The following is a 23513-nucleotide window of genomic DNA, read 5'->3' as shown; positions in this document are numbered from 1 at the left end:
TGGTCTTTTCAACCCAATAATTTCTTTTTTTATTAAAAAAAATAAATAATATACATATGGCCATCATATAAATTCTTCTTGTTCATCTCCCAGCTCTGACTAGAAAACCAGATCTAAGAAGCTTGTTTGTATATTTTTTTTTGTTTTTTTTTTGTCACAAGTAATCAATGAATTATCATATTATAACTAACTACATGAAAATTTTGACCAATCAGATCCTCCAAAACACTTTCCATTGACCAGAAATTCAAGATCAAATTTATCCATTACTCAATTCCGGAGGCAGAGCTACAACAACCACCGGTGGAGGCGGAGTAGCTACAGACACCGGCGACGGTGGAGGTGGAGTTTGATTACCACTACTCAATTCCGAAGGCGGTGCTAGTGACGGAACCGGAGGTGGTGGAGCTAGATTCGAACTTGAACCAGATGACGGCAGCGACGGAGGAGGATAGAGATCGGAAGGATTGGATGCACCAGAATCAGGAGTGGAGGTGATCAGAAAGTCCACCGGCAGCGGCGGATTGAGATCCGATTGAGAGCATGAGTCGCCGGAGCAATTATGTGATTTAGGATGAATTTTAATACCCACTAGGTTGTTGACTATCAACGGCTTGGATTTAGAAATGGACCAAAAATCTGAACATATAATAAATACAACAGCAGAAAAAAAGATGATCTGATAATTTCCAATTAGTTTCTTGTATGGTACCTAAAGTTTGAAGCAATGGCTTCTGATAGATGATATTATTTCAAAGTTGTAACAAAATACATACCGAATCAGAAAATTAATGAATAACTAATGTCAACTAAACTCTTCTTTTTTTCTTTAATCAACTAACCAATAAAAATATCTTTGTAATTTATTAATAAAAAAAGAAAAGATTGGGTTGAAAAGACCATAATACCCTCACATGCAAAGCATGTGAGGTAAGTTAACTGAGTTTTTGGACGAGGTTAGTGGTAAAGGTTGAACCTGTATCAAAACATGAACATAAAGGTTGGTTTTTGCCGATTTCATGGTGAAAGGTACAAAGTGCAGTTTGGGTATAACATAAAAGATTGATTTCTCCAATTTTGTCATATATATACATGTATATATATATATATATATATATATAGGGGACCGCTAGAATGAGAACCACCCCGAGTTGTAAGAACCACGAGAACCGCGACCCGCGGGTGGCCGTTGACCACGAAATTTTTTTTACACCTAGATCCGTATATTTTAAGACCGGGTGTAAATTTTGGGTTCAAACGGCGCGCCCGAGGGGGTAGTTTTTTACGCCCAAAGTTTGGGTTTTTTTAATTTTTTTAATTTTTCTTTTTTTTTAACCAAACTTTGGGCGTAAAAAACTACCCCCTCGGGTGCGCCGTTTGAACCCAAAATTTACACCCGGTCTTAAAATATACGGATCTAGGTGTAAAAAAAATTTCGTGGTCAACGGCCACCCGCGGGTCGCGGTTCCCGTGGTTCTTACAACTCGTGGTGGTTCTCATTCTAGCGGTCCCCTATATATATATATATATATATATATATATATATATATATATATATATATATATATATATATAAGTATCTAGTCCAAGTCATATAATATCATGCATGGAGGTAAGATGAATTCCATCCATTTAATCTCATTGTATGGATTCACCAAAGCACAAAATCATCAACTTAGTTGATGATTTTGGTTGGTTATGAATAAAATAAAGAATGTACAAGTAACTAATCATCTAAATCATCAAGTAACCAAGTGAAACTCAAACTAGACTAGTGTTTTGATGAATTAGGTTAAAGAAAAATGGACTAACTAACTAAGTGAGGTGGTGGAATCATAGTTGGAAAGCCAAGGCTTCCATTGTTCACACCTAACCAAAACACAAGTCTTTCAACATTGAAGGTTGAAAGCTTGGATGGTTCTATCACTTTGTAGGTTGTTTGGAACCTTTAAGGCATCAACTAAGTGAGGTTTTAAACCTGTAATCTTCTGGAAATTCACCATAACACAATCCCCACAACATGAGTTTAGTTGGGACCAAGTCTGGTGCAAGAATTCCATAAGATAAGCATGAACAAAGGCAAGTTTGTAAAAGTTTTATAAAACAAAATTTTAAACTCAGTTTGGAGCCTCATATAAGTCATGTAGCACCTTGTTACACTTTGGTGAACTTGGGTAACATCCTTAGAGGTTGTCCAAGGAGTTTAATGGAAGAAAACATGAAGAAAATGGAGAAGAAGGTGCTAAAAACTCATTGTTCTGAGACTTGATACAATCTGCCCAACTTGGAGATTTTAGAGAATTATAAGGATTTGAGAGTTGTTTAGAGGTGTGTAAAGGGTGGAGGAGTTGTGGAAGGCATATATTTATAGTGGGGGATTAGGGTTTGGGTTGAAAGAAGGTTAGGAGATAATTGAAGAAGAAAGGAGGTGGGTGGGAGGTCCAATCCGCGACTTAGAAACAATTATGCCCGCCCAGAAGGGCTTACGGACCGTAAGCTACTGGTTGCGGTCCATAAGGTCCCCTGAAATTTTATTTTTTTGTTTTTCACCCTTGTTGTTTGGTCACTTGTCCAATTATGCGATTTCTTTGATATGTTAAGAATAAATTAGTGTCTCTAAGGGATGTTTAGGCATGTTATGAATATGGTATATAATTGATTGAATTCCGACATCGAATAAACGTAAATATGTGTCGCTTGTGTATAATCATATGTATCGAACTTGGCTGTATATAAGTATCAAATAACGTCATATAGTGTTGTATATAAAACACGCATTTGCAAATGAGTAAGCATCATGTATGTACGAATTCAAACAAGTAATATATTGAAATGTGTTTCCATTATGATCAAATCTCGAGATTACAAAGATTGAACGAAATACGAATACAAGTTTCTAAAAATAGAATGTGGATACACACTTTCCAACTATAGAAATACGAAAACGCGAGGCGTTACACAATTTGTGGGAATTTTCTGATGTATAAATGATGAATCACTTTGTGTCGACCTGGTGCCAATAAACTTTCCGGCATCATATAAGAATGGAAAACTATAACATTTTCTGCATCGGGGGATGAAGAATCACGAACACTATTGCTCTTATCCAAATATTCTTGTTTTCATCTCAATTTTACGGAGAATTCTTTCTAAAGAAAAGGGATTCTAAATAGAATTCTCATTTTTTTTCTTTTTTTCGAATTTTGAATTCTATTTATTAGTTTATTTAAAATAGGTCGAAATTGAAATCAATTTGTATTATCCTTTCTATTTGATTATCTTTATATAATATATTGAATTTCATTTTTTTCTGAATATGTACATTTGTCTATGAACGACAACACTCGATGGCTGAAGGTAGAATGGATTTTGTTATGGACTTATGTCTGGTGAGTCATGTGTGTGTTAGGTAGTGCCCTGTGAGGGGGTGTGATTTCCTTGTTTTGAAATATTATATTTTACTAGTAGTAAAACCCGTGTGCAAATACGGGTGGCTTTTAGAAAACCATGCATACTATATTTTAATTTTAACAGAAAGTATAGTAGGTGTATAGTTATTGTAATTTTTAGTTTAGTTTTTCTTTTGATTAATTAATATTAAATTAGTCATGAGTTTCTCACAAATCTTGCATGTTGATGTATTTGAACTCTGATTTACAACTAAACAAATAATCAGTCTAAACAAATAATCAAAAGTAGTTAATACATTTCATCATAAAAAGCGAGAACTACTTTTTTACTTTGCCGAATGTTCATATCTGTTGGAAATGTGTTTATCAAACTTCAATACAAAAGTTGTAAAACATCAAACGAATATACTAACAAACTTAAAATCTTTACTTTGAAAAAATCAATAGAATTTGAATACAGCTTAAGTTTCAACAAACATTAACTACTATCACACGATCACCTGCCTCAACAACTTTCACCAAAGCCCAATCAAGAGTCTCTTACCCAGCAACATCTCCTTTGCTACATGTTGTGTCCTGGCTACATATGTTGTTGGAGACAATGTCATAGCTGCTGATCCAACAAATCTCCCTATACAACAGATGATGCCAAAACCCTTTTTTTATTACTGATCTTTATTTATCACCAACATCTCCTTGATTTGTCCTTTGAATTGTAGTTCAAAGTCCAGGGAGAACATGTCTTCTTCATCATCCCTTTCAAGTTGAAGGTCCAACAAATCTTGGAGATCATATGCATTCAGACTATATGCACTGTGCATTTTCACCTTTTCAACACAACCATTTGACCTGATCAAAGTCAATACTTGGGTGTCTGAGGATGACTTCCACTTTACTATTTTTGGATCAGATGGTTTTCTTGGGACAAGACTTATTGAAGATGAGTTTGGTGATTGTGGTCCACTGACTAAATTTGCAACTGCTTCTCTGAGTTGAGCAGCAAGTGAGTCAGCAACAGGGTCAATGTGGTAATCAAACAGATATCTTATTGCCTCTTTTCTATGTTCTTCATACCTCTGCTCATCTTCCTCATCAGTCTGTTTTTGCCTTTTTAATTGTCTTAAGGCATTTGCAGATAAAGCAGATGATGAGAGAAGCTTTTTGGGAGTATGGGTCTATTGAGGCAAAGCAGCAGTTGTAGGATAGACTGGCTTTTGAGGAACATTTAGACCTTTAGCTCTGAGTTCTTCCAGCCTTTTGCAGGTCTCAACTATGTTGAGTTTAGACCATCTGGCAATGGATCTAGCTGAACCATAATCAGCAGCCACAAGCTCTGCTCTCATTCTTTTAAACTGCAATGCCTCATCTAGATCCACTTGTTTGACTTTCTTCCAGTTAGGTGGAGTTGGCTTTACCAGAGGATCATTGCGCATTTTTGTGATTCTTTCAATTTCTTCTCTAAGAGCATCTGATGACCAATCTTTGAATTGAGCTCTGGTTGCTTTATATGGTTTGTGCTTCATAGTGTGTTCAACATAATCATCCCTCAGTTCCTTTTGAAGCTCAGGATTTATTGTCCTCTCAGACATGGATTTACTCAGGTCCTTAGCAAAGTTTTCAAGTTTTCTGACTTTGCTAAGCTCAAATGATAAGAACCTCTGGTATTTCCTGTCATCCATCCCTATGCTATTCTCTCTTGTTATAACCTCAGCCTGTGTTGCTTTTAATTTCAGATACTCATCTAAGTTTTGACGCTGCATATAGCCATAAGAGATGGGAAGGATCTTTTGGATGGATCCTCTATTGTGAATAATGACTTAATTTGACCTTTAACAATGACTAACTCTAGAGGATATTGAGCTTGCAGGGGAATGACTGATGGTAGTGTAGCAATTGGAAGGGATGAAGTGGGTTTTCGGGGTGGAAGTGATGAAGATGGAATGTTTTGAATGGGGGCAGATGATACAGGGATTGGTGATTTAATCTCCTCATCATCTTCTAACACAACATGAGTTTTTTTCTTGCGTGTGGACTTGATTTCTGGTGAAGGAGAACGTTTTGGTGGTGAAGGTGGATGTGTGAGAAATATTTGTGATGTTGGAGGTGGTTGGATTGTTGTTGGTGTAGTGAAAATGATCATGGCAGATGTTTGAAAAACATCTGCTGAAACAACTGGTGTCTCAGTAGCTGTTTGGCTAACATCTGCTGATACTTTTGTTGTATCAGCATCTATTGGGTGAATTGGTGATGATGGTGTTGAAGCTATTTTCTGCTTCTTTTGTGGTGGTTTTTGTAGAGAAGGTTTGGGTTTAGGTTTAGCAAAGGATACAATTTTTGTAGGAGTAGCAGTGGTTTTAGGAAGGGTGGCAATTGGTTATCTGACTATTCTAGCAGACTTTCTTCTGTTTGAAGTACCAATATTTTCGTTTTTCCTCTGCTTTTCCTTTTCTTTCAACCAGTTTGAATCTTTTCTTTCCTTTGTATCTTGCTTCTTCTGCTTTTCCAAAGCTATCTTTTCAGCTTTTTTGTTTAGGGTCTCATCAATCATGTTTTCCTTTCCAGCTTCTGAAGCTTTTGCAGAAGATTTTTGCTCAGTAGACTTTGGTTGTTGTTGCACCTTTGGTTTTGGTTTAGCTTTTGAATTAGGTGACAACTTTCTCGGTGAATCTTTCTCCCCCTTTTTGGCATCATCATCAACATCTTTCTCAAAGATTGGTGTAGGGGTAGAGCCAGTAAGTTTGAGCAGATGTTCCTTAATGCCCCTAATGTCTGCTTATATATCTTTATACCTAGCATCAACCATAATTTTGATAAGTTCCATATGGGAGTTGTGGTTGCTTTCAGCCAAATTCCTCTGAGCTTAAAGGATGGGTTGCACAGAATTCCAAAGCTCATTAGCAATTTGCTGAGTGCTAGGTTGACTTTTAGAAAGCTCCATCATCTGATTCATCATTTCTTTAATTTCAGCAACAGATGTTTCAATGGTAGACATTCTATCCATCAAATCCTTGTATCTTAATTCATCACCTAGTTTAATAGGATCATCTGAATTCCCACCTGTGGTGGTTGTATTTGTTTTGATAATAGGAGAAGAGTCCATATCATCAGAAACAAATGCCCCTTTTTCTTGGTTCTGGGGACTTCCCACTGGAGCAGAGGTTACAGTTGTAGCCTTAACAACAGTTGCCTTCAAGGGAGTGTTAATGATGTAACCATTGTCCAACTAATAACCAATGGGTTCAACAGTTGTAGTGGTTGCTCCATTTGAACTATCACCAATAGTTTCATTAAACTCAAGGGGTGTAACCTCCTCAACTGTTTGTGGGATAGTAGATTGAATTGGTTCAGACACAGTTATTTGTTGGGTTATACTCTTAGTAATGATGGGTGAAAGGGACTGTTTTCACTCTGAATTTCAATTGCTTTAAACAGAGGTAATATTGTTGACGAAATTTGGGAAGAGGGTTGTGGTGTAGAAAGCGACATTGCCCTGGGAGAAGGGCTTTTAAGCATACTTTCATATGAAAGGTCTGCTTCATGGTGTGGTATCCCTGTGCTTACAACATGATCCTTTTGTGAGGATACATGAGGAGTTTGGATGGGTTGAGATCTTTCCAACAGCTGTGAAGAAGTAGCAGCAGTGGTTTCAAGTGACATTTGTGTTGTCACTGGGTTAACATCTGGGATCTCATCTTCCAGATGACCCTTTTTATTTTGTTTGGTTTTGATGGGCCTTTTGGATGTGGCAGGTTTTCTTTTTGGGTTTTGCTGGTGTGCGTTTCACAACACCGGTTGTGGTGTCATGATCACCAGGAGCAGTGGGCTCAACAATAGAGGTTTGAGCAGCAGATGTTGACGCATCTAAAACAGGCTCATCCCTATTTGTTTGTGTTTTTGAAACTTTTGACTCTTTATCCATAAGTCTGGTAAAAGTTTCACTTGTAACACTATTTATTTGAAAAGCTAAACCTTGTTCAAAATCTGTTTGTGACACTTGTTTTCGTAGGTAGTAGCTTAGAAGTCTTGGATACAACAGAAAAGCATTATTAGCACCTTTTTTCACATTTTCACATTAGTAACCAAATCAAAAAACAGTGCTTGGGATAAATTGTAATCATATTTTGTTAAAATAGCATATCACAAATATTGAATTTTTAAAGATATCTCATTAAATGCGGTGGTCTTGGCTGAGAGACAAGTTAAAAGAGTATGGAAAAAATTTTCATTGGCGGAGGGAAGTTTGGTTTGAAAATAGTAACTCCCTTTAATTGCGCATCATACCCACTTTCAATGAACTCCGTATGAAGTTCATGTTTATCAAATTTGGTCTTACCTACCAAGTCGTCCAATGCAAATGTAGCGGAAATTGTAGATGGGGAAATTCGTACCAGACTTTCTCTGAATTTAGATGTGATGCAACCGGCTTATTATCTTCAAGCTCTACTTCAGCATTAGACCAAAATTGTCGGAGTGTTTCTGTATGAACTGGAGCATCAGCAGTAAGGATTGCTTTGTATTTTGATAATGTTAAATCGTCAACTATTGAATGAAAGGTGGTATTTTTGCTGGTTTTCTCGAAGATGGGGAGGTAGTTGTAAGGGTTTTTGATGTTCAGAGCCATAGTCGAAGAATAAGCTGTTAATGGAAACTGCTTTTGAAATTTTTGAATTCGAGACGGTAGTGGTAGAAGCTCGGTTAGGAGATGAAACAGGGTTTATATAGAGTGAAAAAGTGAATGCTGACGTGGCAGCAGTTACAAAGATCTGATGGCTAACATCTGTCCACGTCACAACCTCTATTGTGATAATGGATGACAGTTGTTTGGAAACCTCTATTGGGCAACAACAGAGGTTGGAAACAATGGTAAGTCAACAGTCGTTAGGATAAACAGTGCTTATGAGAACAGATGATACCTTTCAACAGTGGATGAATTTTTAGCAAAGCAGAGGATCACTTCAAGCATCTGATTTTTAGCCAGCAGTGGACGATACCTTTCTTCATCAGCAGAGGATCACTTCAAGCAGATGTTCTCTTTTGGCAGACTTTAGCTTTGACAGACCTTTACAGTAGCAGATGTGTCACACCACGAAATTATCAGAGCTGGCGTGACTGGACTGGTATCTTCATTGCACAGCGGAAGCAGTTAAGCTAAGACTTCTAGAAAAATGAACGCCACTAAGTACTCGACTCCACATGGTTCTCCTATTCCAACCGTGCCTTGTCTTAGAAATATAACCTAAGAAAGAAACATGCGAAAAATCAACATAAAGTTGAGCGAGTTCATAGTTTGTTTGTAAAAGATTTGAAATAAATCTTTTGAATAACCGGTTTGTGAAATAATATTGAGAAAACGAATTTAGAAATCATTTTCTTGCCAAGTTATATGGAAACTTTGTATTCGTAACGCATTATGTTCGTAAAACCATGTATTTGTAAACTCTCGTATTTGTAATGTTCGTATAACCGTCAATGCCCACCCTGACCTTGACCCCATGCCCGCATAATCCTATGCTTTGAATTTGTATAAAACATGGTATGTAATTTGTAAAACCGCGGTATGATTGTAAACAAGGAAAAGATCACCAATGGTTTGCAAGGCCACTGATATGTGTGACGGTGTAGGAAGACTCAAACCTAGCAAAGTTGTACCGGGCTCCCGGCTGGAAGACATAGTCACCACTATGGGCCGCCCTGGCCTCATGGGTGTGGGCTCGCTACACTCAAATAGATCTATCACTCATGCCCCTCGGTCCTGATACGAGGATTAATGGTCCCAAGTATCTGCCTACCCTATCACATGATCTATGGTTCTTTCCTAGGCTAACCATACCAATTGTATTGTAAGTAATCCTTTTGTAACATGTATTTTACCTCAGTCTCTTAGACTGAACCTCCCCAGCCTCTAAGGCTGAACCTCCCCAGCCTCTAAGGCCAACTCCCCAATCTCTATATATTATCACAAGACGATCCATCCCTAGTCTTGAAAATCATTCACATTTCGATAATACGCATTTGTTTTGTAAAAACCGGTATATTTAGTATAATCCATTCGTAATATGATTTAGAAATATGAGTTTTCGTTCGTTCAAAAACTTTGTATGTTCTTGCCAAACGTGCATGTCTTTCCACCCCGAAAACATTTACAAGAATGTAAAATCGTAAAAAATGGGGTTATGAACTCACCTGAATTGTCTTGTGCAAAGCTAGCTAATTACGACTTTGTGATGTCGTTTCCAGGACTTGACTTGCTAGCGTGCATTCTACAATATTCATAACACAGAATATCTAATAAGTTTCTAATATAAACGTAGCTAAACTACGTGTTCGAGCTCTAACGAATCGTTAACCGAACGATTCAACGGTAAATTGATAACTTAACAGTAACGATTAAGTTATACTTGTTAAGTCTCGCTTATCGTCAGTAAAACTAGTAAGTCTTGGTAAGGCCTATTCCTCGAGAGATTTAGAAATAAGTAAATATTTATATAAAAATATAAAAATATATCGTTATCATCGCGTTAGACTTCTCGAGTAGTCGTACGTGTATAAAAATAATCTTTATATGAAAATATCATATAACAAACTCGCACCATATATTACGTCTCGTATGATATTTATCAAAGTATACGTATATGCCGTTTAGGCGTTTGAAGTGAATATAAAAAGTCATATTCATTTTATAAAAGAATCGTCGGGTTGTTCTGGTTGAAAATAAATATGACTATATTTATTTTACAAAAGAACTCGTGTCGTGCAATATTTGAAATAAATATATAAACTATATTTATTTTTATAACACGAATTTGTGTCGTTGATATTCGAAATAACATATAAACTATATTTAAGTTTATAAAAGAACCATCGTGTTTTTGGTATTCAAAACAAATACATAAACCGTATTTATTTTTATAAAATGAACGCGTGTTGTTTGGTATTTGAAATAAATATATAGTTATATTTATTTTCTATAAAACGAGATTGGTTTGTTTGTTATATGAAATCTCATTTGTGTTATCGGCATTTGAAAATAAATATAAAAGTTATATTGATTTTGTAGAAGAGTTGTCGAATTTTGACGTTTCAAATAAATATAATAACTATATTTATTATTGTAAATAATATCCGCCTTCGTAGTTTTCGTATGTTCGTAAAGCGTCGTCAAAAGAAATTGCATATTTGTATGTCTTTCTAAAAGTTTAGTTGAATCCGAGAGTTTAAAACACGTTTTATTTTACGGATTTTCTCGAAAAACGGGCAGAGTTTCCTCTGTTTTTGGACGCCCCCGACAACACAAGTTGTCGTTATTTTATCAAAATTCAACAATGTAAGCAATAACTATATAAATATTTTCATCAAATGCATCGAAATGAAAGCGATAAATTGGTTCGAGCTCGTTTCACACGTAAATAAATAAAACTATAAGAATAACGAAATGTATTGCATCGTAAAATCATTACCATCTTCTCGTGTCGAAAGCTGAGCTGACCGAGTCAACTGAGCAGCGGGTGCCTCGACGGACCACAGACCCGAACCACCGCTACGCCGCCACTGCCGCCGCCGTCCACGGCGGCGTCGTCACCTCCTTCACCGGGTCACCGTCATCTCTCTCTCTCCTCTGTTTCTGTGTAACGCCGCCGTATGCCACCACCACCGGTTCTCTCTCTCATCGCCTCTCTCTCTCTTCGATCTTCCTCTCTCTCGAAATCAGTAGGTCGCAGGTGTTTAGAGTGTTATATGGAAGAAGAAAGGGGTGTCAGAGGTGTGTGTGGTCGATAGTATCATCGGCCGGCAGCCGGTATGGCCTGCTCATCACCAGTTCTTCACGAGAGAGAGATGAAAGGGCCTGTGGGTATGTTTGTGTTTGCTGTATATAGATGTGTATTGAGGGTTTTATGTGTGTGTTTTTTCTTTGCAGAGAAAGGAATTGAGAGGGACAAAACATAAGGTCTGATAAAAAAAAATGAAGGAGGTGAAGGGGTTTTAAGTTGAAAAAAAAAGATTGAATTGTGAAGACTTAAGATTTCCTTGTAGGCTGAAGGACAGGCATTAGTTTTAAAATAATTCAAACTTTTGAGAACAAATCTTTTGTAAAGATTTTGATAGGATTTTGTAGAGATTTTATAAGATTTTATAAGATTTTGATATACAAAAATCTCTATGTGCAGGTTTAGGCTTGTGGGTTTTGGGCTTGGGCCCAGGGCCCACAAGCCCATCTCATGTGTAAGTGGCCCGTAATTCCTATGAGACACGTTTTTAAAACCGAAATCACCGTAGCCTAGTAAAAATATATTTCAGAGTTAAAAACGTGTAAAAATAATGTCGGTATCCATCGTAGTCGCGTTCGTGCGTCGATAACGGTAATAATCGCGAAACATTACATTGTTGCCGTCTTTAATCTGTTTTTCGAGCCGTTTTCAACTACGATTGCTAAAATTTAACTACGAAGCTAGAATATATCGTAAAAATTTAATATTTGTCGGCGTTGTCAGTATTTTGTTCGGTTTCAGTTTATTACCGTTAGATTTCCAGCAGTTTCTTCGCAGATCATCACACGAGCACTGTAAGGTCGACGAGGCATTCCCAGGCACTCCAAAGGCTTAAGTAAGTTAATTTGCATCGTAAACACTATTTATTATCGCTTTAATCACCTGTTAATCACGTAATTAAGAGCCGTAAATCACCGGTTGTCACAAGATGTTCAGTCTTTGTAATTTGGATTTGCAAGGATCGAATTTGATTGACTAAACTCTCATACCAATTGTTAGCATCTGATTTTTATTATTGTGACAGTTAAGATGATAATAATGGAAGAAGATAAAACATAAATGGAAATATGCACAAGAATAATAAACTTTTTCTCATAAGAATGAGAAGAATGCTTTCATCATCATGCTTTTACAAAGACTGCAATTACAATGTTCACCTAGAGATCAACATCTAATAGCCTAACAAACTACAAACATCTGCTATTAGTCTAAGCACTGTTAGTACGAAAAACTCTGTTGAGCAGCATCAACAGGTTATCATCTGTTGTTCTTTAACATCTATTGACCCATAGGAGACCTTTGCTTCTTCAGACTTTCTTCATCAGCAAAGGATCACTTCAAGCAGATGTTTTCTTTTGGCAGACTTTAGCTTTGACAGACCTTTACAGTAGCAGATGTTCAGTCTTTGTAATTTGGAGGAGCAAATTCTTCAAAAAACTGTTATTCGTGATCAGATATTCTAGAATATTTTGACTTTGCAATCATCTATTTAGCCTTAAACCAACCTGATGGATTTAAACCTCTGTTGACTTACCAAATATCTGTTCAGGGATTTAAACCTCTGTTGACTTACCAAACATATAAATCAAACTCAGACACAATTTCACATCTACATCAACCATTGAGTCTGCAACCCTTAGATGATATTCAAAACTATATAATAATATTTATGCTTGCTAAAATAAGTAAAAGTTAAATACAGTGGTAAAAGGATTAATAGGATTAAAATTTATTTATGACATTAAAAGATCAACAACTACATCCAGTACTAAACTAAGAAACTTTCAAATCTAACAATAACACCTGGAAATTTAAGAATCTAACAGCAAGAATTAAGAAAAGTTAGCTTCAACTCCATCAAGTGTTGAACCTCTCGATGTATATCCTTGAGCATCATCATGAATTCCATGTCTCTATCACCGCACTCTATATTACTGATAACACAAAGGTCACGCACGAAAGTCGAAGGCATCGCCATCAGGTTTCTGGAAACCTGGTCTCTCGTGAACAGACCAAGGTGCAGTCCATCAAGATATCACTTCAGCTCTTGAAGAGTAGCCCTATCCGCATATACTTGATCCTCAACTTGCTTGATAAAGCGCTGCTCTAAATCATCAGACTATGCAGAAGTGTATGACGCCATTTTAAGTTTTATATTACTAAACTGATGTGAAAGAAGGATATCTTAGTAGTAAAACGTGATGAAAAACAGGTGAACTGGCAATAATATTATATAGTGAAATATCTTACAGCCCAAAGGTCAGATTTAAACTCACTGTACATTTAATAATCTAGGAAGGAAAAACGTTTACATTTAATATAAACATATAGATTTATATTTCAAAACAGCAGCCTTTTAATGCAAAAACGTTTTAAAACCTCAGCTTTTATTGGAAAACTATAAAATTAAATATGAAGAAACCCAAGGGACAAATTTTAAACCTTCAAAAAAACAGGTTATCATAATTACGATTAACCTCTTCGTTTACCATAAAGACGCATTTTAAACACTATAAAAGACTGATGATTAGTTTGATTCAAAACATCAACAATTGTCCTTTAAAAAACTGTCTGTTAAAAAACAAATCAAAATCAGCAACACCAACAAAAATCTAAATGGCAAAAAGATGCTTCTACCACTGGTCAGACACCAGCGATGTTAAAATGTAACTCTCTATCTGGTCGCTCAAAGAAAAGAGATCAGATGAAAAACTAAACAGGAAAGTCGGCATCATCAGTGATAATAATTACAAGAAAACATGGAACAGCATCGGATTGTTTGATAAAGTCCTCCACTCTCCTCCATCAGACTTCAAGAACAATGCAGAAGAGTTTATGACACAACTGCTAAAACAGGATCAGAAAATCTGCGACATGCTAGCCGATCTGCAAAACAAAAGAGAGAATGAAATCGCATGGAAGAAGGCGAGAGTCTACGAAATTCTAGCAAGTGTTAATTGTAGTGTGTAATATTTTATGCATATTTCAATTTTTAATCTTTCTATGTATTTAATTTAATACTATCAATATACATATTAACATATTCTAAAATGTGACTGTTAATAAAAATTATCAACATTATCAACACTTGTTTTCTTCATAATCAAATTAAATTAGTATAACTACAGTTAAAAAAATAAGCCATAAACCTAACATACAACTCTCCCATCAAAGAAGGTAGCACATGCAACTTGCAACGATGTTGAAACGTTGATGTGTGATGGGAAGCTTCATTGGAACAACGATGTGTAAACAGAATCAACAAATGTTTGAACAAATATCTGTAATCGGAGATTAACAGGCTGAATCATGAAAGCTATGCATTTGAGAGAGAGAGAGAGAGAGAGAGAGAGAGAGAGAGAGAGAGAGAGAGAGAGATATGCCCGCAGATATGAGTAAGAGGGATGAATTGAAATTTGAATGTGAAGCTAGATTCATGTATGTTATATTTATGGTTTGAATTTTGAATTTTGAATCTGAAGCCACAATTTTGAATTTTTAATCTGGGCTAAGATTTTGATGACAAAGGTTTTGTACTTTTATATAGATGAATATAGGCAGAGATTTGATGTCAGATCTTTAAATAGATTTTAAAGTGATTTTATATATTCCGATTTATAATACAATAATGACATAAGAAAGACATTGTTGGACAGTCTCTATGGCTGTCACCTCAGCTTTTCTTATGTCAGGGGTATTTGCCCTTTTATAGAAAGTATAGATACTATAGACTACATACTAATAAGATTAATATTTATGAATACAAAATACATTAAGGTAATACAATGTATAAAAATAATACCAATAACATGTTAGAGACGTGAAAAAAAAACTAAATCATTTTTAAAAATGTGATAACTAGCCTTTCCCTTTTTATATAAATAAATCTATTATATATAATAAATGAAAAAATTTGGGCTGATGTGGCGTAATATTAGAGCATCTTAGATGTGATTTAGGCGGGAAAATGGTGGGTCATTTTTTATGGTAATATGGGTTATGCGGGATCCGGATTTTGACCCGGCTATAAATTGTTTCTAAAATTCTAAACTCTTTATTCTTTTCTCTCTATCTTCTCTCTCAAAACCCTAGCGGCCGCATACGCATTTTATTAAAAAAATCGACAATGGTGATTGCAATGGTGATTGCTGATGTCAAACACCTATTTCACATCTTCAAGTACATTTCTTCTATTAATCAGTATTCTTGGTGAAATTAGTTTGCTCAATGTAAGATTTTTTTTTTGTAGGTGTTATGGGTTTCGACTTTCGATTATTGTACTGTGCGATTAGGTTTCTCGCGATTTGGTTGCTTCAATCAAGATGGAATGCTTTTGATGTATGCTTGATTTGTTTATCACCAATTGAGGTAACTTTTTTTGGGGTTCTCGATTTGTTGTCTAGCCTCTTTAAACTCGCATGATTATGTTTAATGGAAAGTTATATTCATTGGGATTATGTTTAGAAGACTATCAATGATGAACACTTGGTTTGTTTGATGACATAGGTTTTGATTCGAACCCTAACTAACAGCGGATGACATATTGAACATTTTCATTCTTGAATTTTTTTCTTTTGCAGGTTTACTCCTCCCTTGACAGAATGAGTTGGTATATTTGTAGGATGCTTTTAGTTGTCATATTGAACATTTATGTTTTTGGAGGGTTGTGGTTTTTCAATATTTGCTTCTTCTTTTGTTGTTATTCAGATGATAGTTGCAGTCCTTCGGTCGATACAATTCCACCGCTACTGTTCCGAAGACGCTACATAGTGATGGTGTTTGGTAAGATTTTCAAGATGTATTTAATTTATTGAGTTAAAACACTCCCTACAATTATAGATTTATCATCTTAACATGACTCTGTATGTGTTTTCTTATTGACTTTTGTTTTTGTTTTTGTTTTTGTAGTTTCTTTTAATATTTGGTTTTGACGACGCTGAGTTGTGTATATGTGACAAAATGGAAAGGATCGGTGAATGGCTTTCGGTTACGGTATCACGGAATCCAAAACGGTGGTATTTAGCCTTCTAGGATGTTACTACCATGGTTGAACTTGGTTTGCCTAGTCTACGTTACGCAATGTCCCAACTTGGTTGGTCAGTTAGTCTCTTTAATCTTTATTCCTAAACTTTTCAATTATACAATAACAAGACCATTAAATTCAGTGAAATTTCATGAGGCCTGGTGTATCAGTATTAATATTGTCATGGGTCATAGTGTGAATTATCGAATTTATGCATTTGTTGTTGTAAGGATAGAATTATCGAATTAAAAACATTCATTAGCTCAAACAAATTTTAGGGAATTTAGTAATGGGTCGGATGAAAATGCACACCTAACATAGTGCATATATTAAATACTGGTTTGCAACACATGTACAAACCTATTCATACGCATATGTAATAACTTCATTAACGGTAACCAATTAAGTTAACTTAAACTGTCATGAACTACCTAACGCTATTAGGCATAGACTACATACCGTTAATCATAATTAAAAAATAATATTGTTCTTATCTTTAGTTTACTTTGTTTACTACTCTGTGTTAAAGTAAAGATAGTTTATGGGTCAAACATTAATAATTTTGTCACATTGTGTACATGACATGTTATGACAATGCATATAGACTTTTGCTTTTGTTTCTTCAATTCTGTCAGAAGGTCATTTCTGGTGTAATGGGATCTAATAACGGGTGTTGGACTGAAATAAGCATTCATAACATGATAAATAACTTAGACAATGGGGTATGGAATGGATAGTCTCTTTGGAGACCTCCCGCCACGTAGGCGCCACGTCATCACGGGAGGAGGACCATCCCCTTGGGGACTACCCAAGGGTGTGGAGGACTACCCAACCCCACAATAAAAATCAATATAATATATTATATAATAAAGGTGGAGAGAGAGAAGTCAAAGGGGAAAGAGGAGAGGGCCCCACCATTTGCATCGCCTCCGTCTTGCAGACGCCGGGAGGGACGCGACGCAGCCCAGGGGGCCGGTGTGGGACGCCGAGGACGAGCCGGGACGGGGGGAGACGACCCCCATACCGCACGGTCTTATTTTTGAAGTACATGGGGATGTTATGAGCAGAGAAACTTCTGTTATAAAGGTGAAAAACTCAACTTATTGTTTTTTCTCTTGAATTATGTGTTTTACTTTCTCATTATTACATGTTTCTAGAAGATATTTGATTTATTTTCATATATATCTTTTTGGTTTGGATGAATTTACTACAGTCAGGCTTCCTAATGTGTCTAAACTTGAATCATATCATGCTCTATGGAATGAAAATGCAGAGCAAGTTTTCTTCAACAATATTGTTCACTTACAGGCGTAGGCTGATATAGAAATACAATTTTATTTGTTTATTCTTAATAAAAGGAATTCATAGAGTTCTTCCTTTCTTTCTTTTTTTTTTTTTTTTTTTTTTTTTGCATAATCTTCTACATTATGATGATCGAGTAGATTCGGTTTATGCTTTTGTAGAATCTTTAACAACCTTTTTATCTTATTAGATAATAAAGTTGGTTTTCATGTTCCTTTGATTATCTATATGAAATTTATGAATCAAATTGTAGTGAAATTCTGATTCATACCAGGAAATTTATGAAATTTCAACAAATATAAATATTTTTTGAAACCGCCAGACTATGTTGTCTTAATTGGGCCTACGTTGGTTTCAGAGTTTGGCTTGGGCGTTTCCCTGGGAAACCATACCGTCGACTGCCACTTGACAGCCGTTGTGCCACCACAAGAGCCGAACACTCTCTGAGGTAACACACCGTGGGACGGAAACCCAAGCATAAACATTGGTTGTTTTATGTGTGTAGTATGCGAAACCCAGCACGCAAGACAACATTAATTCATTTTAGTTTTATTTTTGTAAGTTCATTATAATTTAATTACACAAGTTATCCTTATGTGTGTTACGAGTCTGAGGTGTAAGCCAAGCCACATGTTGTGACCGTTCGAAGGAAATGAAGACGCTTTGATCTTTTTCAGAGACCCATTTCTTTGTTTTTTTGTCATTTAAATCTTGTGGGTTTCACATAACAAAACCCTTACCGTCAAGTTTATGAATTAACAAAATAATAATAATAATAATATAAGTAACTTTCTCTAGCCCGGGAAGCAATCCCGGGTGATAACCTAGTTATATTATATGACACTACTTTTGAATTTACATCGAGATAGTTGGTAAACGGGCAACAAGCTGCGCCGCTACCCCTTTTTGAATCGCAAAACTAAGCCTTTTAAAAACTACGTCCATAGATCTCGGGGTCATAACATTACCATGCATGACCCTTTGAACTCGACTAACTAGGTCCACAGCCTCTGGCGCCAGAAAACCAAAAGTATCAAAAGCAAATGGGATAAACACGTGTTGGTTGTCAAGGCACGCTTTCTCATGTTTGGTCACTTTACCCGAAGCAGCCTTTAAAGCAGCCTGACCCACCGTGAAAGCACTACCCCCTAAACCCATAAGCGGGGAAACCCCTGTTAGATCCACGCAGGCATGTTTTCCTCCTACCCATCCAAAGACCAGAATGTGGGCTGGTCGAAGGGTAGATCTCCCTTCCAACGGGTCTGTTAAGAAATTAACGGGTGCCTCTTTCTTAGCAGAAATACCAACGCACCTGAATATATCAAAAAAGACATCCCTAACTAAATCATGTCGGTATTAGAACCCTGTGAGCTCTCTACAATAAACTGCATGCTCCCCAAAGGAATCCAAACACGCCTTATGACAAACAGGGCATACCTCATCAACTTGGGAAATGTAAATGTTTACAAAAAGTTTAGGAGTTAGAATGATATTGTGAAGTAATAACATGTGATAACTTAAAAATGTTTATGACAACACATTAAAAAAACTTAAGCTCGAACAAAAAACAGGAAAAAAAAAATCAAGAAATAAACCATTAATAACCCTGCTAGTAATCATGTACAAATGCAATTCTTATATATATTTTTTTTATTTTCTGTATATTACTAGGTTTCAGTTGGTTCCCAAACTTATAGTCTACAATTATGTGTGCACTCATGCTATAAGCCTTTATAAGGTTCATGTATATCGGATTATTGGAAGATATATTTATATGTAATAAAAGGGTTTCAAAATGCTCTCATCTAGTGCGAGCAATCTGGTGTTGATATCATATTGAATACGGGTCACTTGTAAGTTGCTAAGCTTTCTGACCCGTATTCATATATGAGTATACGAGTTCTTTCTTCTACATGTCTATGCCATTAATGCTCTAAGTTAATATGTTCAAATACATTGATATATACACACAAATCCAATAAAGTTGTTTCTTTTTACAAACTAACACGACCTACAAGTCGGGTTGATAGCAGATCATGCCAGTTGTTATCTAATCTGAAAACGAATTGGTGGTAAAAAAAATAGATGAATAAGTACAAGTTTTTAGTGGCAACCACGTCGTCTAACACCACAAGAATATGATTGATATAATCTACGTTTGTGAAAAAAGATGACGCATATCCATAGATGTCAAGAACCAAACAACATTAGGTTCGAGTTAACTCGTATAAATTTAACAGTATTGAAAACAAAAAAAAAACATCATCATAAGACTGAAACTCACTTCAGTTGAATAGCACCAAATATGAACCTCTGTCCAAAATTCTTCATGCAAGTCAAATTTACTTTTCAACAACAGGAGATGGTGCACTTACTTTCTCTTCACCGCAGGTTGTGGTTCTGTAACAGAAAATGATTCTTCATTTGTTACAAAGATCAAAACTTGAAATTGAACACCCAAAATCAAATGCAAATGCTCAAGTCATTTTACACTTTGACTTTCTAGGTCAAACCCATTAATACGTGTTATGCTAAGAGTACGATGCATGTAACTAACGAGATAAAGTAAGAGGGTGTTTGGGGTTGAGTTTTGAAAATAGATTATGCGTTTTGAATAATCAGAATCAGATAATTAACTATAACAAAACGTGATGTTGAAAGATAGTGTTTGGATTTGATTATGTTGCTTGATATCACAATAATCAGATAATCAACTATTTGAGTGTTTGGCAAATATATATTTAAAAAAATAAATAAGTGAAAATCCTTTTCTAAACGCAAATAATCATTTTTTGGAAAACTGCGTTTTGTTGCAGTAGAGGGGGGGGGGGGGGGGGGGAGCTGCTTTTGGAAAACTGCTTTTTGTAACTTTCTAAACGCAAATAATCAATTTTTTAATTTTTTTTTTACCCAAACACTCAAAACTGATTATTTACGATTTCAAAACTCAATAAAAATCTCCTTCAAAACTCAACCCCAAACACCCCTAAATCACAGTTTGCGCCAGGCAGGTGGCTACATTTGTAATATATAATTTATAATCACCTCATGCAGAAAGCGGGTCTATTCTTAGTTTTTTTATATGATTAACACAAAAAGTAGCTAACAATAGTGTGTGCTTCAATCATACTTGAGAAAGTTGAGCAAAACTTAACAAAGGGTTGCATCTTACCAGAAATGAGAGCCTTTGGTCGGGTCTTGAACAAAATCCGGTGACGAATAATACCGGTAACTTCCAATTCCACCCTTGATGAATTAAGGCTATCATCATTCTGATCTATTTCCATATCAGATTTTATAATCTTCTTCTTCAAAACAAGCAATGGTTTCTTCAAGGGGATCTTTGACCCACTCAGCTCATGATAACCAACAGTAAAAGTGTAACTTTCCTGGACCAATTAAGTCAGCAAGTTTAGATGTTATAGATAAAAAGAAAATCAAAACAACCACATCAGTAGAGGGTGTATATGAGCCAAGCCGCTCGTGAGCTACTCGAGACCAGCTCACTAAACGCTCGAATCAAGCCAAGCTTAAACAAGCTCGAGCCTAAAAATAAGTTTGTTTAATAAATGAGCCTGGGCCCAAAGCTTCACTTATAGAGCTCAAGTTGCCTAAATGAGCCTATTATTATTTATATAATATGTAAAAAGAGTAAAATGCCAAAATGGTCCCTGAGTTTAGGCCACTTTTGCCACTTCAGTCCAAAAATGAAACTTTTTGTATCTGGGTCTCTGAGGTTTCATTTTTGTTGCCATTTTTATCCAATTGGCAAACTGGGTTAGAATTTTCTGTTAACTTCCCCCTTTTTATCGGTTTCCTCATTTAAATTAAGGGTATACTCATCATTTTATGCCATAATATATTTTAACTAAACGAGGAAAATGACAAAAAAATAGAGAAGTTAACAAAAAAATTCTAACTCAGTCTGCCAATTGGATGAAAATGGCAACAAACATGAAACCATGGGAATCCTAATACAAAAAGTTTCATTTTTTGACTGAAGTGGCAAAAGTGGCCTAAACTCAGAGACCATTTTGGCATTTTACTCTTTATATAATTTTAGTCATCATATATAAAATTATGATAAAACTAACTAAGAAATATTTATTTTGTTAATTATAATTATATAAATTATACTGAGTAAATTGCTAAAATAGTCCCTGAGGTTTGGGCGTGTTTGCCAGTTACATCCAAAACAACTTTTTTGTACCATATTGCCACTCACTTTTGTTATTTTTTGATATTTTCATCCAAACGTTTAACTTTTCTTTGCCAAAATTGTCCCTGGGATTTGAGATTTTTTGCCATTTTCATCCACAGAAAATATAAAGCAAATTAGACATTTGGATGAAAATGGCAAAAAAATCCCAAAAACGAAGGGCAATATGGTACAAAAAGTTGTTTTTGATGAAAGTGGCAAACATGTCCAAACCTCAGGAAAGATTTTGGCAATTTACTCTATACCGAGTAAATTGCTGAAATAGTTAGTTAGTTATACTTGTGTACAAGTTAGTTAACTAATAATAAACAAGCCGACTCAAGTTTTAGAAATAGAGCAAAACACACGCCGAGCTCGAGCTCTTGTAAACTAAACAAGCTCGATCTCGGCTCAACTCGCTTACATCCCTAAATTACTAAGCCATCAATGACCAATGTTAATAAATACTTTAACCTCTACCAAAAACCCCTAATTGAGACTTTGTTCAAAAAATAGTAATTACAACTTGTTTAACATCTAACAATCTTCACATAATTAACAACCAAATTTGCAGAAACAAAGTTGGACTAAACAATATACATGACGTTTAGTGCTGGTAAATCAACCACTGAAAGTAAAATTAGCAAGCTATAATCGATCAATCATCAAGTAGTAAGTAGTTATACAATTGGAACAAGTGTAGACACAAATACCTGAGAAGAAGGGCGGCAGAGAATACCGATCTGGAGATTTTGCGTGCGATCTTGAAATGCCGGTTGAACTTCAACAACACCTTGCACTTCGATGATTGCCCATTCCAAACAACTCGATTCGCCGCAGCTACACTTCAATTTAATCTCCATATCAATTAGGCCTCGCTGAATTTGAGATCAAAGTTTTCTAGGGTTTCGAATGCCTTCTACCTATCTATTGGGAATAGATTTGGCGGGAAACTGATTTTATATTGAGCCGAGCTGAGCCTAGATTGGGCTCGAGCAAAAACCGGTTTGATTTGGCTTGTTTAATTTATTGAGCTGAAAAGTCAAGCTGAAGTTTGACTGGTAAAAAGCTTGAGCCAACTCAAGCTCGGTTGTGCTGGCTACTACAGTATTTTTATTTTCATATTTTTTACATGTACACAAGTATATTTTACACAAAAACATAAATAAAAATATTAACATAGACGGGTTCAATTAGACCATGTGTAGTGGTTAAACAAAATAATGCCCCTACCATGGGGCATTATTCGACATGTGGCAAAAGTGGCGTAGTGGGAATAATGCCTGATAATGCCCCTTCCAATCATTAAACAACAAAAAGCAAACTATTTTCTCATTGGTGGGTCAAACCCAGTCAACCATTCCACAAACCATGTTAGGCGTTTTATATATAATGCCCCACCAATTTTTTTTCAAAAATAATGCCCTATGTAATGGGGAAGGGGGCGTTTTTTTTTTTTTTTTTTTTTTTTGCCTTATAATGCCCCACTACACATGGTCTTATAATACAAAGTATTTAAAAACAAGAAGAGTAAGAAGTCACCAGAGAGTGACAAGTGTCCTAGGAGGAATTAAATGGAACGGGTAATTTTGTCTACAAGAGGAAAGAGAATATGCACATGCAAGTCACATGTTATCCCCCCCCCCAATTTTTAAACGCTCGTAACTTTTTTGTACATCATTTGTTTTTTAAAAAATTATACCATAAAATCGAGCGTTTTTTATCTTTAATATGAGTACCATATTGTTATATTTTTCAAAAAAAATTCAAAAACCCAGTTGCATATTACACAATGGACATGATGTAAAACACAA

The 23513-nt window shown here is 35.7% G+C and overlaps 3 protein-coding genes across 7 annotated transcripts; 1 reads left to right on the top strand and 2 right to left on the bottom strand.

The window, feature by feature from the left end:
* Positions 1-259: 259 nt before the first annotated feature.
* Positions 260-4018, bottom strand: LOC110873934 (inverted formin-2-like). Its single transcript, XM_035982190.1, has 2 exons — positions 3955-4018; positions 260-639 (listed from the first exon to the last, which is right to left on the bottom strand). Exons 1-2 carry the CDS (start codon positions 4016-4018, stop codon positions 260-262), a joined length of 444 nt encoding a protein of 147 aa, XP_035838083.1.
* Positions 4019-15215: 11197 nt separating this feature from the next.
* On the top strand, positions 15216-17046 carry LOC118485433. 5 transcript variants are annotated; one of them, XR_004876095.1, is made up of 5 exons: positions 15216-15355; positions 15426-15544; positions 15757-15785; positions 15884-15958; positions 16085-17046. XR_004876095.1 is itself a non-coding variant. In XM_035981538.1 (5 exons), exons 1-5 carry the CDS (start codon positions 15328-15330, stop codon positions 16105-16107), a joined length of 282 nt encoding a protein of 93 aa, XP_035837431.1. In that variant the 5' UTR covers positions 15216-15327; the 3' UTR covers positions 16108-17046. The 5 variants fall into 5 exon arrangements, 3 of the variants coding, with proteins under 3 accessions (XP_035837431.1, XP_035837429.1, XP_035837430.1); XM_035981538.1 differs by having other exon boundaries at positions 15757-15793; XR_004876096.1 differs by lacking the exon at positions 15757-15785.
* A 2555-nt stretch (positions 17047-19601) lies between these two features.
* On the bottom strand, positions 19602-22659 carry LOC110871733 (putative uncharacterized protein DDB_G0287975). Its single transcript, XM_022120457.2, has 3 exons — positions 22413-22659; positions 20674-20890; positions 19602-19901 (listed from the first exon to the last, which is right to left on the bottom strand). The coding sequence occupies exons 1-3, from the start codon at positions 22560-22562 to the stop codon at positions 19873-19875; spliced, it is 396 nt and encodes a 131-aa protein (XP_021976149.1). The 5' UTR covers positions 22563-22659; the 3' UTR covers positions 19602-19872.
* Between the last annotated feature and the right edge of the window lie 854 nt (positions 22660-23513).

Source organism: Helianthus annuus, chromosome 13, assembly GCF_002127325.2.
Source record: "Helianthus annuus cultivar XRQ/B chromosome 13, HanXRQr2.0-SUNRISE, whole genome shotgun sequence".
Classification (NCBI taxonomy): domain Eukaryota; kingdom Viridiplantae; phylum Streptophyta; class Magnoliopsida; order Asterales; family Asteraceae; genus Helianthus; species Helianthus annuus.
This window is presented reverse-complemented; position numbering and strand designations above follow the sequence as displayed.

Excerpts from the sequence above, each read along its gene's own strand:
- LOC110873934 (XM_035982190.1), bottom strand. The coding sequence starts at position 4,018 with ATGACATTGTCTCCAACAACATATGTAGCCAGGACACAACATGTAGCA. Across the intron at positions 640-3,954 it reads AGCAAAGGAGATGTTGCTGG|ATTTTTGGTCCATTTCTAAA; the intron begins GTAAGAGACTCT and ends TTATATGTTCAG.
- LOC118485433 (XM_035981536.1), top strand. The coding sequence starts at position 15,328 with ATGTCAAACACCTATTTCACATCTTCAA. Across the intron at positions 15,356-15,425 it reads CACCTATTTCACATCTTCAA|GTGTTATGGGTTTCGACTTT; the intron begins GTACATTTCTTC and ends TTTTTTTTGTAG. Across the intron at positions 15,545-15,756 it reads TTTGTTTATCACCAATTGAG|GTTTACTCCTCCCTTGACAG; the intron begins GTAACTTTTTTT and ends TTTCTTTTGCAG.
- LOC110871733 (XM_022120457.2), bottom strand. The coding sequence starts at position 22,562 with ATGGAGATTAAATTGAAGTGTAGCTGCGGCGAATCGAGTTGTTTGGAA. Across the intron at positions 20,891-22,412 it reads TCTGCCGCCCTTCTTCTCAG|GAAAGTTACACTTTTACTGT; the intron begins GTATTTGTGTCT and ends TAATTGGTCCAG. Across the intron at positions 19,902-20,673 it reads ACCAAAGGCTCTCATTTCTG|AACCACAACCTGCGGTGAAG; the intron begins GTAAGATGCAAC and ends TTTCTGTTACAG.